The sequence below is a fragment of the Camelina sativa genome, chromosome 14 (genome assembly GCF_030686135.1).
Source record: "Camelina sativa cultivar CO46 ecotype springtype chromosome 14, ASM3068613v1".
Lineage (NCBI taxonomy): Eukaryota > Viridiplantae > Streptophyta > Magnoliopsida > Brassicales > Brassicaceae > Camelina > Camelina sativa.
In genome coordinates this window covers 25,459,235-25,475,237 of record NC_141893.1, presented here as the reverse complement: position 1 = coordinate 25,475,237, position 16,003 = coordinate 25,459,235, and the positions used below count along the sequence as shown (strand labels likewise).

Genomic DNA, 16,003 nt, shown 5'->3' with positions numbered 1-16,003 from the left:
ATCCTCGCTTTCCTCATCCTTTCCACCTCTATCCGGCCGAAATAGCTTCTTCTATCATATTTTGTTGTAATTTTATTTTTCTATCGTGATTTACTCCTATTTCATGTACCAACTATTCTACAACGCCAAATCCTCCAATCCCAGTAATTATCATTACTAAAAACATTAATGTTATCCTTTTAACTACATATGACTGGGTATCCACGACATGATTGCCGGTGGATACTAAATTCACCCAACGCATCATATGTACCCTTAACAATTCAAACAAAATCTACAAGATTTACTTATTACGATTTAGGGTGTAGGGTTAATGATTTAGGTTGATTACTCTTTGGTTTATGGTATAGGGTATAGGGCTTAGATTTAGGGTTTAGGGTTTAGGGTATAGGGTTTAGGGTTTAATGTTTAATCATTTAATTTTTATATATGTATCAAGTTCAAGGTCTTGCTTATATGGGAATTTTCATATTTAATTTTTATATTCAAGTTCGATTGACCACACAGATATTGATGGGCAAATGTCTTAAGCAAATACAAGAATGGACCGTTGTGACAACAAACTTTTAAAAAGTCACCAATAACGACCCACACAAAGGATATGCTGAGTGCTATGGCCCACAAATGATAGGTTGAGTTCCCTTAAGATCATCAATAATATATTGACCACATGGACATTGTCGCATAATATATTGTTTGTTTACAATTTATAGGCAAATATATGTTCGATGACACATTTCCCAACCATATAAACGTATTTACCAAAACTGGGTTTACAAAACAATTGAAAACTCCCAAAAAATGGTTCCCCAAGGCTACTATAACAGCCTTCCCAACCATCAATTCGTCATTAACGACACAGTGTTATCCATACAATGACCCCGAAAACATTACTAACCGTATAAATGGGAGGCCTTGTGTATCCACGCTAGACCACCACCAAAAACGAATACAAAACCTAACTTAATGGTATCCACGCAACACCACACACCAGATTCCTCGAACTCATGGCAAAGGGTTCGTATAGCTAGCTCGGTTGTGTCCAGTCTCTTTGCATCTCCCACACCTATTCACTTTAGCTTTTCCCGTCCCATTCTTCTGCATTTTTAGCCAAAACATATTCTCAGTTAACTTACCATAACACTTTTGATTTTTTCCAACGAAGCCACTACAGAGCAACATTCACTTACCGGAAATTCTCCAATAGATGGGATCCTCGTCTCCTTTGACCGTCCAGGTGGCCTACGCGCCTTTGGAGGGTACAACACCCTGTTCTTGATTTCAAATGGTATCTCAACATCAGATAACTCTGGATTTATCACCCCTGCATACGTAGCTCTCCAAACCTCTGTCTTGTAGCAATCCCCGACCAACGTACCATAGGGTATCCCCTGTGTATCTGCGGCTAACAACGCGTGTCCACATGGTATTTTAACTCGATCATACTGTTTGCACGAACACTGTTTCATATCAAGCAACACATGATGTTTTCCATTCAGCAAACCAACAACTTCATAACTCCAACTTGAAACATTGGCAACTCTGCTCCCACTAACGGTCCCCACATTCTTCTGCATCTGTTTATCAACCTCAGGAGTGGTTAAACCTTTATGTTTTGCAGCTTTTTTTCTCCTTGCACTAAACCACCTTGTCAACATGGCACAAATGAACTTAAGTAGTTCAACAATGTGTGACGATCGACCCTTTCCGAAAGCGTTGTTCAACAACTCTGCAATGTTTGATGTCATCAAATTGGAACGATATCCTTGGAAATATGCCCTACTCCAATGACCGACACCAATTTTATCCAAATATGCTACACATTTGCTGCTCTTAGCCTTGATTTGCTTATATGTTTCTTGATAGGCTGGTACCTTGTATGCAAATGCTGCTTTCGTCACCAGTTTCGCCAGACCTTTGTTATAAATCCGGGCATTCACATTCCTTGCAAGATGAACAATGCAAGCTCCATGATGTGCCAAGGGATAAACTCTCTTCTTTGCAGTGTAGATTAATCTGTGCCTATCTGAGATTATTGTCAAGGTTTTACTGTATGCAATTATTCTCTCCAACTTCTCAAAGAACCATGTCCAAGAATCATCGTTCTCACTGTCTACAACTGCGAAAGCAAGAGGGAAAACCTGGAAATTTGCATCTTGTCCACTAGCTGTAAGAAGCACACCATTATACTTGGAGCTAAGATGAGTACCATCCCCAACAATAACACGCCTAACCTTACGAAAACCTTCAATTGATGCCCCAAATGCCATAAACAAATACAAAAACCTTTCTCTACCATCTTCTACGACTTCAGTTTTCAAATCAGTTACGGTTCCTGGATTAGCTTCTTTTAAGACATGCAAATATGCAGGCAGATCCTCGTAAGATTCATCATCAGAACCAAACATCCCCTCCAAAGCCTTCCCTTTCGCCCTCCAACACTTGTTGTAGGATGCATTTACCCTAAGATCCTCAAGAACCATCTGCTGCAGATCCACTGGGGCTGGCCCTTTCGTTGAATCACTGTACCTAGCCTTAAATACAGCTGCAATTACCCGTGAGGTTGCCTTTCGCAAATAGTTATGCCTAGTCTCTATGGGGCATGTGTGTTCAAGATTTGCTTTCCTAATTTCATAGTATCCTGAGTCCTTCCTTTCACATGTTAGAACCATCTAGTCACAACTCTCACCAGAACAACTGACTACAAACGAATCCTTTTTCGTTGTCGACTGCGTAAAATGAAACTTGTTCTTAATTGCATATTTAGCTAGAGCAATCTGGCAATCCTATTTGTTTGCAAACAACTTCCCTTTGCAGATCCCTTCTCCATCATCCTCAAAGTTAAGATCGGGGATTTCTTCCCTCTCATACTCAGTGTCGTCAAACAAAGGAGGGATATCAAACTCCTCATCGTTGATATCTTCTAACTTCCTACTGTCCACGTCAGTGACATTATTTTATCCACTTTCATTTGACCAAGTTGACACCCCAGCATGGTCGCCATACCCGACTTCATGTCCTCCCACACCAACACTTGTCCTCGCTTTATCTTCTTCTTTTAAAGGAATAACACCATTTACTAACACCGTGTGGTCAAAGCAAGAAAATGTATTACACATTACCTCCACAACATTAACTCGCCCAAACTGATCACCAATGAAATTTCCTCAAAACTCTTTATCATAGTCTTTAGGGGTAACGTTTACTTCTGTCAATACAGATTCTTCTTCCTCCTGAAGATCTTCAAAACTATCCGCCACTACAAAACCTTCTGAATCACTCCTTCCGCCTGAACTCTTGTTCTCATCGTCTACATCCACCCCTTTAATATATTCCGTACCATTTGCGCCCATCATCTTGCACTCTATTTCTGCAACTTCAGCCATGTAATCATTATCAACCTGTGTTGTCTCAATCACAAAACTCTGAGAACCTGTCGTACATGCTTCTCCTAAAAAACCCTCTTCACTATAACTATTACTAAAACCGGATGACGACCGACAGCTCTGCTTTTTTCGCAGTGCCTCTCTTGAATCCTGCGACCCATGAAGATTACCTGTTTTCCTTAGCTCTTCAAACGTAACAAACAAATTCAAGCCTAGATTAGAACGCAACATCTCTATATAGTACTCCAGCCCTACATTTGTAGTCACAATAACTGGTGGCGTCCTTACTCCCGTTGTCAATTGCATAAACGAAGGGATGCAGTAACTCAGAATCGCCTTCTTCTCCGTCAACCCAAATTCAGCGACCACCGAGTCTTCTAATTCCACTAAACCCGTAGACACGTTCAAAGGAACAACACGCGACAACAGCTTACTGTCCACCTGAAACACCCAAACACCATCCGCAGAGCAACTCCACTTCCTGGAAATTACAACACAAAAACTAGGGAAATCATCCTGCATCACGTTCAAAAATAATTTTTAAGATACACCCATCCACAAAAAAACAAGAAAAAATCAACAAAGATAATCGTATCCACACAAAATCACATACGAGCGCAGCCATGTTTCCCAAAACCCTACAGCCGCTGAACGATTCTTATCCACAAACTGTCTGCCTTTATGGTTACTTAGTAAAAAACATCCAACTTGTCGCGTGGAAGGAGACTTCTGCAAAAAAAATCTATAACCATTAGATCTTTTATCTAGTTACGATCTAACAGTCACAAATAATTCACATTCTCCTTCCTAGTTACACTTGAGCCACATTTCTTCTATTGATTTCAAGGGCAGTTTTGCCATTAAAAATGACACCTAAGCAAAAAAAACTTGAGAAAGTATAGGAAGAGTAGAAAGTAGGTTATAGTGAAAGAAGTTGGAGGTAAAGTAGGTGTGGGTGCAAATTTCCTTTAAACATATCTTACAAAAATATACTGCACATACCCTAGGTATTTACTCATTTTCTTAAGATGAATGTTTGTTTGTTTTTGTTGCATTTTCTGATTTGCATATATAGGGTATTTTCCAAGTATAGTTTTTTTTAACAATGATTTATGCTCATTACCTATATAAGGAGGGACTGTTAAAATTTCTGCCTATATATTTTGCTATATTTGGAAATTTAATATTGATAATAATAGTTCATAATTTTTATGAGCTGTGATGAGAAAGCTAACACTAATAATGGTTCTCCAATGCATCATAATACAAGAAAAAAACAAAATTAATTTTAGTTTATAATTTTCTTACAATAATAAAATAAAAAATAACCAAAAACAAATGATAACAAAAACCTAAAAATAAAATATTATTAATGAAAATTGTCAATATTAATAATGGTTTTTAATTAGAAACACCATACATAAATTATCCTCAAAATAATTAAACTAAAACAATAAAAAAAAAAATTTTGTGGCCTAGCGTGGGCACAATCTTAGTATTTATAAATTTACTGATCTGAATTGTTCACTGTTTAATTTATTTAATAAGTAGTGTCCAAAATTTTGATTAAAAAAAAAGTAATAATTAAAAGTGTCAAAATCATCAAACACACAAGTACGGCTCTTTCCGTGTCTAAAACCGCGTTGGTATCCAATCCAATATGTTCCACGAAGCTTCCTCTCTTCTTAATTTAATTCTCTTCTTACCTCAAAAGTCATCTTAATTTTGATACAATACTTAAATTAAAAATAGACCAAAATAATTTATTTCTGCTCGTCCAAAACAGGAAAATAATGATAAATTGGGAAAAGTATATAAAAATCATTAGCAGTGTACATTAAATTCTTTAATTATAGTATATCTTTTTTGAAAAAAAAACAAAGAATTTTAATGTATTTCTGTATTTATTTTTTCTTGTTAGGATATATTTAATTCGAATATGACTTTTATATAATGACCATTGACCTGTAAACAAATACACACGCTTATGTTCATTGACCCTATCCCTCAGATCCTCTCTTTTTTTCGTTTGTGAAGAAGCTTTTGATTGTTTGTTGTCCAAGCAAGAAAGAGCAACAAAAGACATGAATTCAAAATTATCTCTTCTCTTGTTCTTGTTCTTGGTTATAGTTCCTTTATCAAGATCGTCCATCTTCAAAACCTTCTCTAGTATTACCTCTCCCAAATCTCCTCTTTCCTCAATCGTCCTCCCTCTCTCCGGCAACGTCTCCCCTCTCGGGTAAGCACATCAAACGTTTTCTCTATCTTCTCGATCCACACAAAAAAAAAAAAAAAAAAAAACAAAAAAACAACTTTTTGATTTTTTTTTTCGATTTTTTTTTTCTTTGTAGATACTACTCGGTCTTACTTCAAATAGGAAACCCTCCAAAGGCGTTTCAATTTGATATTGATACTGGTAGTGATCTCACTTGGGTTCAATGCAATGCTCCTTGCTCTGGTTGTACAGTGGTATGTACATTGTTCTGATCCATTCTGTTTTTTTTTTTCAAGATTAGACTTGGATCCTTTCTTGATGATCTCTGTTTTTTTTTTTTTTGTAGGGTCCTCTACTTCAGTACACGCCTAAGGCAAACACTGTCCCGTGTTCAGAGCCGATATGTTCGGCTCTTCACTGGCCTAACAAGCCTCAATGCCCAAACCCGAAAGAACAATGCGATTATGAAGTTGAATATGCTGATCAAGGTTCATCAATGGGTGCACTTGTTACCGATCAGTTTCCTTTAACCACCCTAAATGGCGCAATCGTCCAACCTCGTTTAGCATTCGGGTGAGTGAGCTAGAAAAACAGACATGTGAATCTTTAGATGATGAAAAAATGTTGATTTCTTGAAAAGACACTGGTGTTTTTTTTTTTTCAGGTGTGGTTATGATCAGAGTTTCCCTAGTGCACATCCTCCACCTGCGACTGCTGGAGTTTTGGGGCTTGGGAGAGGCAAAATCAGCGTCTTCTCACAGCTTGTCTCCGCCGGAGTAACGAGAAACGTGGTTGGACATTGCCTAAGCTCTAAAGGTGGAGGCTATTTGTTCTTTGGAGACAATCTTATTCCTTCCACTGGTGTGGCATGGACACCGTTATTGTCACCAGAGTATACTTCTTCACATATTTGCATCGATCAGGTTTTTAAGATAGATTGATTATATTGTTGTTTAGTAGAACTGATTCATGTTCATCTATTTGTGTTCAGTAACCATTACACGACCGGATCAGCCGAGCTTCTTTTCAACGGGAAGGCAGCAGGTTTAAAAGGACTTAAACTCATTTTCGATACTGGAAGCTCATACACTTATTTCAACAGCAAAACATACCAAACATTAGTTAAGCTGGTACGTAACAGAACAAAAATAAAACACTCATGACACTATGTATGTATGTCACATAACGCATCAATCTCTTTATCACGTGTTTCAGATCGAAAATGATCTAAAAGGTACGCCGTTGAAAGATGCGAAAGAGGATAAGACCTTACCAGTCTGCTGGAAAGGAGCTAAGCCTTTTAAATCTGTTCTTGACGTCAAGACCTACTTCAAGACCTTAACAATCAACTTTACAAACGGCAGAAAAAACACTCAGCTTCAGATTCCACCTGAATCTTATCTCATCATTTCTGTAAGAATAATAATACCCAAATTAAAAACTCGTTTTCATATCACATTCTATATTAGTCACTAATGATATTTTTATTTGTCTTGTTTAGAATACTGGGAACGTCTGCTTAGGACTACTAAATGGAAGTGAGGTTGGATTACAAGACTCCAACGTAATCGGAGGTAAGAAGAAACAAACAACATTAACACTTTGCAATAGTAATGTTTTCTAACTAAAAACTGATTATGTGTTTCTTTTTGTTATGTTTGAAGATATATCTATGCAAGGGCTAATGATGATCTACGACAACGAGAAACAACAACTAGGATGGGTTACTGCAGATTGCAATAAGCTTCCTAGATCATAAGTCATAACATCACCATTAACTTATACTATATAAACTCTTTACATATAAAAAATTTAGGAACCATAAAAAAAAAAAAAAAAAAACAATTTAGGAACAATAATATTCACGATTTACAGAAAAAAGTGTAGAGTAAGAAACACCGTACCATTTTAAATGATAATTTAAATTAAAATGTCTGATTGGACCAGACAATATCGATTTCTAGACTTCTATTAGAAGAATCATTTTTATTGCTTTCATCACTCAGCTTAAAACTTCCACTGTAACTCCCTTCTGTCAATACTTTATCGATTGGGATCGTCACTCTTCCCATATTTTTCTGCAAAGATTTAACAAAAAATCATAATTAAAACAACATTTGTGAAAGATCTGGTACCAAAAACACACAACCAATGATGAATCTTTACGTACGTTTCGAAAGATGTTGTTAGATTTGCATACGATTTCAAGAAACTGTCCTCTTGGAGGTACAGCAAAGTCCCATGTGAAAGATTCTTTCCAAACCGGTGAGCTGCTTCGTTGCACAACCTGAACCAAAACCCGGTTAAATGAAATCGAGTACCAAAACAAGATTGGATTGCACCGAATAGATTAGAACCGATGGTAAATCGAAATGGGATTATTTACAACCAAAACAAGATTGAATTGCTTCGACACTCGGATTGAACTTTAAACCGCCATAATTGGATTGAATTGCACCGAATTGAGCAGAACCGGAATAAACCAAGTTAAACCAAAATTACATTACCTTGGTTTTCTTGCTGGGACAATTATCGATGACTAATCTGCAAAACGCATTGGAACGTTTCAGGTTATCGCCGCGTTTGATCGCCACCGTGAGACTTCCCGGCAAAAAATTCAAGAGACTGTTACCTCTCTCGTGAAAGCTCGACGGAGCCGGAGATTTCGATTTCATCATCAATTGCAAAACCGGTATCGCCTCCGCCGCTAAAACCGCCTGAGATTTCGCTATCTCCGTCGGCATTGTTGTCCACGACTGTCGCATCGTGTATATAGTATCCATCGCTGTAGCTCTCGCTTCTTGCTCGCCGGATTTTAGAGCTCCGATTAAGTGAGGGATGCAAGCGGTGGCTGCTTCCGACGAACGGAGTTTGGGAAACGTCGTGAGAATCGCGTTTAGTGTTCTTACTATTTCCACGTTTACCATCGCCGTCGTCCATAACTCTCTCTCCATCGCAGCTGCATCACAATCGGTGAGCGTTTGATTTCTCTAATCACAATTTGAATTCGGAAATCGGAAACTTACTTGTTAAAGATTTGATGATTTCACCGGAGACGTATTCTTGAAGTGTATGGTTTGAGAAGAGAGATTTGATCATTAGAGCTGCTTGTGTAGAAACTTGTGGGTTACAAGTTCTAAGCATCTCTTGAACCAAACACACTCCACCAGCTTCGGCTATAGCTTTACGGCTTGTTCTACTATGCATTGCAAAGTTTCCTAATGCAGTAATCACAACCATTTGCGTCTCGTTGCTCGGTTCCTCCGCTATCAAACTGATTAATGCGCGACAAGCCAGAGGAGTATCAGTGGCTTTAGCTAGTCCTTCGTGTTGAGATATGTCACCTAAAGCCATGGCTACAAGAAGCTTTGCGGATTCTGTTGTTGTGTTTAAGTCTAGTATGTACTCTGACAAGGGAGTTATTACAAACTGGCATATCTTTGTCTCTCTAACCTTTGGGCTGCGTAGTATTAATTCGAGTAATCTTCCAGAGAGTTCTTCGCATTGGTGTGATCTTAGTAGATCTAGTAATGCGTCTAGTGCACCAGCTTCAGCCATTTCCAAGACGCTTAACGAGTCTTGGTTCTCACGGATGATCAATACGTCTATGGCTAAGATCACTATGCTCTCAGCTGTTGAGAACAACATTTTTGTCAGAACTGGTATAGTCACTGTAAAGTAGTAGTGTTCTGGATTGAATCTGAGGATGTTGCAGAGAATGAAAGCTGCTGATTCCCAAAGATATACAGGAAGTTGAGGATCTTCATCGATAATAACCTTGGAAAGCTCGTGAATTCCTTTGGCATCAGCTACGTCTTTTGTCCATGTAACTGAAGATTTCTCTAAACCCATCAACGCTATCTCTTGCAAGGTTCTTACTTTGATCCCTGCTAATTTCACAAGAGGAGCAACGAGATCCTTAGTCATTATCTCTTCTTGGAAACGTGGCATTTTGAGTAGTGAGGTCAGTAGTTCTGCGGTTGCATTTTTGACCGTTAAAGATTCAGATTCAAGCAATGGTATCATAGGCGTAATGACAGCAGACGATGCAATATTTAATGATTCAAGAATCATTGGCTTTTCCAAGATGTTTGCAATAGCTTGTAAACCACTGAGCTGGCCTTGAAAATCCAAGTCCTGTCTAATCAAAATCAAGAGGAGCGGCTGTACCATTTTTATTGCATCTTGGCTTCTAGCTACAACACCAACATTCGTCAAAACTCTGAAAAGCTCTGCGATTACTGAACACAAAGAAGATGGAGGAGATCTAGAGAGTTGACCAAGGCATTTCTTGATTATACCCATTTTAATAAGATCCATTTTACGCGGAGTGTTGTCTTTAGCCATTTTCACAAGACAAGAAATTGCAGCCTCACTGATCAGATAGTTTTCAGAAGCCACAAAGCCGTATAACAGGTTCACACAATCATGTTCTTCTGCGACATCTGACGATATTTTGCTATCCAAGAGTATGTCAAGTGCAAACATTCCAGCTTCTATAGCTGTGCTTGTTCCTGATCGGATTAGTGATATAAGAGGTGCCATGCAACCTACGGCGGATGAGTTTGTTCTCAAAACTTCACTGGTAAATAGAAAGCGACATACCCTCGCAGCACTTGTCTTTGAATCAAGCGATGAACTATCTGAACATAAAATTTTGTAGATGTTCTCCAATGGGTTTCCTTCAAGACTAGTAAGAATATATGGGCTTGGACTAGTTCCCATAGTTAGTTTCACCAAAGCTGTAAGAGCAGCCACTTTCTCACGCTCCAATTTAGTATTCAACATTTTTAGAAGAGGGGAAAGTGTTTTCCATGCTAGTTCAGAATCTCTGACGTGTTCATGGCTAAAAAGTTCACAAAGCACCCTTGCAGCATTGTAACGGGTACTTCTAGAATCATGATGAAGAATTCCAATAAGCTGCTTCATGGAATTTATAGCTGTTTTGTGCCGTGTAACTTCTGGGTTGCGGAAGAGTGATTCTAATAGTTGATAAACAATGATCTCCGTCGAATCTTGAGGACTCAAAGAAAGATACCTCACTAAAGCATCCAGAGCTCCAGCTTCAGTGATAAGTAATTTACTTGAATCGCCACACTCTGCAATACGACTTAGAAGCCGAACAACCACTGGAGTAGCTCCAACTTTTTCTGCATTTGGCTTCAAGAGATTCACCAGCAAAAAAATACTTTCTTTCATAAATGAACCACGTCTTACTCTTTCATCTTCAAAGAGTGCCTCTAAAGTGGCTTCAAAAGGATTTTGTACTAGAGATAACTCTTCTGCTAAAGCACAAAAAGTCCTTGTGTCTGATTCTTCACACCCTACCAAGTTTATTGTAGTTTGTATTATATCTGAATCCATGATTTCTGAAATTATCTTGTCATTCTTTTGATGAACTAGTGCTGCCAATACTTGTGCAGTAAAATATCCATCAATCATCTGATCAGATTGCATGAAAGGTGCTAGTGTTGGCAAAAGATTTTCTGTTATAGGAGATGAGACAACGTTTGGTTCTTGAGACATAACAGCTAAGAATGACATAGCAATCCATTTTTCTTCGGAATCGGAGAAATTGTCCTGCAAAAATTAAAGATCACAACTCAACAACACCAAAACTTGTTGGATTTGGGGAAAAAAATAAAAATAAAAATAAAGGAAGCTAATAAGTAAGTATACTTATCTACCTCTGTATTGTTGGACTTAAATTTTTGAAGCTTTTCTACAATAATGTCAAGTCCATTGGTTTCCATGACAACAAGTCTGTTCTTGGGATGAGAAGAGCAAATAATAGAAAGTAACCACATGGAGACGGTGCTTCCCAAGATAGTAACTGGATCAACCATTTTAGAGCCATCCATGGTTAAGCACAAATGGCTTGTAATGCAAGATCTTGGTTTTTGAATTTCAATTCCATATGAAGATGATTCAGAGTTCTCCTTTGACATATCAACAAGAGTTTTTACTAAATTTTTTAAATACCCTGATCGTCCAATTGTTTCCGCCCATAATTTCTTGTCGTTCTTTGCTGCACAAATAAGCAACATAGCCCCTCCAAATTTTATTTCAGGAATGGATGAGTTGACTATTCTATTGGCCAGTGAAGAAACTGATTTTGACTGTATCACCAAAAGTTGACCTAACAATAAAAACTGTGTCTTGCAGAAGCGAGACAAAATCTCTATTGCTTTATCTTGGACCAACGGATGACCTTCAGCCACACCGCGAACAAGAGAGTCTAAACACGAAGGAACTTCAGTGAATGTAGAAAAGGGGTTATGGGACAAGTTAGCACCATATTGAGCTTTGGCTAGTAAAGATAGTACTTCTAGAACATCGATAAAAGAACTATTGTTCGTATCAGTTGTGTTTAAGAGATCAATGAGTTCGGAAACAGCAAACCGACACTGATCATTTCCTTTGAACACATCACTGACCTGAAAATGCTTTAGTAATTGATGAAGAGCATGCGAAGCATTCCTTTTACCTTGTAGTGTTCCCTCTCTCAGCACTCTCGTCAAAGCAGAAACAACATCATCATTTAATGCTTCAGCTGCAACATTTGGGTCTGAAAGAAGGTTGGCAAGAGTGGACATGGGATTCTCTGTTGACTCGATAGGGTTTGTTTTTGCTGACTTTATCAATGGTTTGATCACTTCGACTTCTGGACCAGATAACTTCTTTTGGCCAGTACTCTTTTTCTTTGTTGGATTAGATAGAGAGCCTAAGGCATGCGCTAACTGTGTTGCAACAGCATGAGTGTTTCCACTTAAAAGTTTGGTGCAGGGATTGTCATTCTCATCAAATCCAAGACCACCACAAAGGTCTTTTCTTGAATTGAATAAATCAGCCAGTACAGAAGTTGCGCTCTCTTTCATCTTGTCGTTTGATGAGGCAAGTCTCTGGACAAGTGACCTCAATCCATTATTCGCTGCAGAACCCTTGGTGACGAATTCCTCCAAAGTAGCCGATGCAAGAACATGACCTAGGACTCTTACCAAATGAGCCTTTGATTTAGGAACATCTCCAAGAAACAAAGCTTGTACTTGCTCGATAACGATTGGATCAGCTGTTTTAATCAGTTTCACCAGGGTATTTGCTGACCACTCTTGGGATTTTGGTCCACCGTTCTTTAAAAGCCCCAAAAGTGCAGGAACAGCTCCTGCTTCCTCAAGACAGAGACGGATCTCTTCACTGTGACAACATAGGTTCCAAATGACACGAACTGCATCATCCTTTGCCTTGTGAGATACACTAGTCTCTAGTATCTGCAATAATGGAGGAATCCCACCTGCAGAAGTAACAGCCCATCTACTTTCTTCGACCTCGTCAGTCAAGATCGCTAAGAATTCAACTGACAGTTCTTGATGTTGTTCGCTTGACAATCCAAGATATGGTATGAGGATTTGTATCCCTTCTCTATTTCCTATAGCATCCCAAACATTCCCATATTTGCACAAATTTGACAAACAAGTTATCATCCGTTCACGTGGACCGGCTGTGGACAAGATTGTAAGATTGACTAAAACCCTCTTAGCCTCCACATTGTTGAGTAATTCTGATAGATGAGTGTTACCATATAGACTTGCCATAGCCTCCAAGATACGTTCTTGGATCAACTGAGTATCTCGCGGCTTTAGTAGTTTCACTAGTATTCCTTCTGTTAGTGTTGGATCAAAATCATCACCACAACTTAGCTGAAACTTCCTCAGAGCATAAGCAAGAGCTCCAAGAATATCAGCGATGGGCTCAGTGAGACGCGGAGACAAAGATAGCCCTCCAAGATACACTATCAAACCAGACATTCCTCCGCATAAGTTTGCTAAAGCTTTTATCCCATGACTTTGTAAGATGCATTCATTGTCTTCATCCACTGACTCTTTAGATGAAATTACAACTGCACCAATCAGAAGGTGTATCCCATCCAAATCTCTTACCACATTTTTTGCTTCTTCTGACTTTGATGTAATGGCTTCTAGAGCATTGGCTACATTGGAACGTACGACAACACTGTTTTCCTCACCTAGAAGTTGAACCAGAACTTGCACAGAACCTGACTCTACTATTTTTGAGATGCTACTAGTGAAAATCCTAATAAGACGAGCTAAGAGAGAAGCTGCATTTGATTGAGATACCGGGTTACTAGACTGAAGAAGGCCAAGGATGATATCGACTCCACCATCTTCAAGTGTTATTGCCCAAAAACCATCTTTATCGCCACAAAGATTTCTCAAAGCTTCAACCAAAAACCCTTCAACTATCGTGTCTTGTTTTTTCTTTGCCTTTAATAAATCCCACAAAGTTGGTACTACACCTTCCGTGACAAAAATCTTATTACCTACATTATCATCTTCCATTCCACACAAGGAAACTTCACATATAGCCTCGGCCGCAGCTCTTCTTGCATCCACAGAGTCAGATTTCAAAAGTGACAGCAGCGGCGGGATGCATCCGCCTATCAATACCTTAGAACGTACATTTTTGTCTTTGCATAGAACGGTTAGGACCGAAGCGGAATTGAGTTTTGCCAAGAGGGTTCCATTCCTGAGAAGTGATATGAAGGCAGGCATGGCATTCACGTTCTGGCTAATGATCTTTCTACATTCTTTTTTACCTTTGGCTAGACCGAGAATCCGAGCGGTGCTGAGCTCTTTTTCTTGTGTTGATGATTTCTTGGCATGAAGCTGTTCGATGAGACGTGTGATTGTGACAGCTGGTTTCTCATGATCATTATCTATCTCCAGACTCATTGCTTTATTGTTTTCCCTGCACCCAAAAGCCCTCAATGAGAAAGCTAGGCAAATTTATTAACGTAAATATAGTGGAAACAGATCAATTCCTTAGCCGAGGAGAAGACACAGAATGAGTCTCTTGCTGATTTGTTGAGGAGGGAGGCTTTGCCATCTTCTCTGATCTGAATAAAAGAAAACTTTAATTGATAATATACTAAAAAAGAATTATAGCTAAATCAATTCAACAACAAATCATTCTAAATATATAATCTCTTTGTTTTTTTTTTGTCATTAGTAGTAATGATCTATTGAGAATGCATATTTTAAAAATCTAATCATATGATACTAACGATGTAACGCAGGGAACATATGAAACTTATTTAGCTTTTTAATAACTTTTTGTTTGTTCGTTTTTAAGATATATATATTTCTTCCTAATCACACGTCTACGCATCATATTGGTGATCTAAAACCTCACCTTGTAACCAATGGTTACGCCTTTTCTACGAAACACATTTGGACGTAAGAGTTCCAAGATTTAACTCTTATCGAAGAAAATCCAAAGAAAAGAAATGCATAATTAATTTATAAATTTACCTTTTATCTCAAAACTTTCTACAACTCCATCCTCCTAATATTCAAAGGTTGCAATTAGTATGTGTGACGATGGGTTGTGATCAACGTTTCTGAATGACTATTTATACCTCTCACTTTTGTCACGGACAAGAATCGCCGGATAGTTTGTTCGACAAACAAACAAAAAAAAGATTTTTTTTCTTTGTTTTAAAGGTTTGACAGAGAAGAGGGAGAAATCAAGAAATCCCAAACCATAACTATTTACGCAAATGTTAAAAAAGAAAAAGAAAAAACCTTTTGATGCAACTTCCTGAATTTTCTCTTTCTTTCACATTTTGTTATCCTATTTTTCTTTATCGCATACCTGATTTACACCACTAGGTGACGTATGCTAAAACAATTTTGAGTATATTACAACTTTTAGTTTGTTTATTTAAAAAAACCTAGCTAACATAGAAAAATAATCATATTTCGAAACCTAAAAACTTCTCTAAATATTTATGTGAATTCTAACACAGATGGTGATTACTCTGATATGTATTACAAAAAGGATCTCATAAGCCTAAATTTTTTTAGGAAATTATTGAAGGTTGTTATTTAATTACACTTACATATCAGAATTTGTAGCTATTGTATAAAGATTTTTTTTTTATAAGTTGAATTTGATAACAATAAAAAAAACTTCATCTAGAAAGAATGAATGTAGGCATGGCCAAAACTAAATCATGACCGTATTTTAGACTTAAACCCGATCATATCTAAACCGTAATCGAATTGTAACCGTATAAATATCAACATTATGTGGTTGGTTATCCAATTCTAGGGTGAACAGTTTACAAATATTTACATTAGTGTGTTTAATAAATACGTTTGGAGGTAGACATGATGAGTTTGGAAGTCCATAGTCTAATATAATATCAAAGTCCGATCTGCATATGCTCAACCCAATCCACAGTTGGCGTAATCCAATAGTTGGCTCGCCGATCTATGCCTGAACATACCAAAATAAATGCCTAGAGGAGTCATCATCTCAAGAGAGCATTTTAGAGATAATAAATTAACAGTTTATCACATTGGAAGTTGAATAAGATCTT

General features: G+C 37.9%; 3 protein-coding genes across 3 annotated transcripts; 1 reads left to right on the top strand and 2 right to left on the bottom strand.

The window, feature by feature from the left end:
* Nucleotides 1-1,005: 1,005 nt before the first annotated feature.
* On the bottom strand, nucleotides 1,006-2,672 carry LOC147928597 (uncharacterized). The gene is made up of 2 exons (XM_087486209.1): nucleotides 1,191-2,672; nucleotides 1,006-1,098 (listed from the first exon to the last, which is right to left on the bottom strand). The coding sequence occupies exons 1-2, from the start codon at nucleotides 2,670-2,672 to the stop codon at nucleotides 1,006-1,008; spliced, it is 1,575 nt and encodes a 524-aa protein (XP_087342335.1).
* Nucleotides 2,673-5,334: 2,662 nt separating this feature from the next.
* LOC104743867 (aspartic proteinase Asp1) lies at nucleotides 5,335-10,976 on the top strand. Its single transcript, XM_087485599.1, has 8 exons — nucleotides 5,335-5,625; nucleotides 5,738-5,855; nucleotides 5,948-6,174; nucleotides 6,266-6,493; nucleotides 6,593-6,731; nucleotides 6,817-7,014; nucleotides 7,103-7,175; nucleotides 7,266-10,976. The coding sequence occupies exons 1-8, from the start codon at nucleotides 5,471-5,473 to the stop codon at nucleotides 7,358-7,360; spliced, it is 1,233 nt and encodes a 410-aa protein (XP_087341725.1). The 5' UTR covers nucleotides 5,335-5,470; the 3' UTR covers nucleotides 7,361-10,976.
* Nucleotides 7,353-14,505, bottom strand: LOC104742160 (protein CELLULOSE SYNTHASE INTERACTIVE 2-like). The gene is made up of 6 exons (XM_010463133.3): nucleotides 14,445-14,505; nucleotides 11,289-14,371; nucleotides 8,628-11,181; nucleotides 8,109-8,560; nucleotides 7,772-7,888; nucleotides 7,353-7,679 (listed from the first exon to the last, which is right to left on the bottom strand). Exons 1-6 carry the CDS (start codon nucleotides 14,503-14,505, stop codon nucleotides 7,527-7,529), a joined length of 6,420 nt encoding a protein of 2,139 aa, XP_010461435.2. The 3' UTR covers nucleotides 7,353-7,526.
* Between the last annotated feature and the right edge of the window lie 1,498 nt (nucleotides 14,506-16,003).

What these genes read in the sequence shown, in the direction of transcription:
- LOC147928597 (XM_087486209.1), bottom strand. Translation starts at nt 2,672, where the DNA reads ATGGTTCTAACATGTGAAAGGAAGGACTCAGGATACTATGAAATTAGG. An exon ending in CATCTATTGGAGAATTTCCG is followed by an intron (nt 1,099 to 1,190) that starts GTAAGTGAATGT and finishes CTAAAAATGCAG; the next exon opens with AAGAATGGGACGGGAAAAGC.
- LOC104743867 (XM_087485599.1), top strand. Translation starts at nt 5,471, where the DNA reads ATGAATTCAAAATTATCTCTTCTCTTGTTCTTGTTCTTGGTTATAGTT. An exon ending in CTTGCTCTGGTTGTACAGTG is followed by an intron (nt 5,856 to 5,947) that starts GTATGTACATTG and finishes TTTTTTTTGTAG; the next exon opens with GGTCCTCTACTTCAGTACAC. An exon ending in CAACCTCGTTTAGCATTCGG is followed by an intron (nt 6,175 to 6,265) that starts GTGAGTGAGCTA and finishes TTTTTTTTTCAG; the next exon opens with GTGTGGTTATGATCAGAGTT.
- LOC104742160 (XM_010463133.3), bottom strand. Translation starts at nt 14,505, where the DNA reads ATGGCAAAGCCTCCCTCCTCAACAAATCAGCAAGAGACTCATTCTGTG. An exon ending in AATCATCAAATCTTTAACAA is followed by an intron (nt 8,561 to 8,627) that starts GTAAGTTTCCGA and finishes ATTGTGATGCAG; the next exon opens with CTGCGATGGAGAGAGAGTTA. An exon ending in CTAACAACATCTTTCGAAAC is followed by an intron (nt 7,680 to 7,771) that starts GTACGTAAAGAT and finishes AAATCTTTGCAG; the next exon opens with AAAAATATGGGAAGAGTGAC.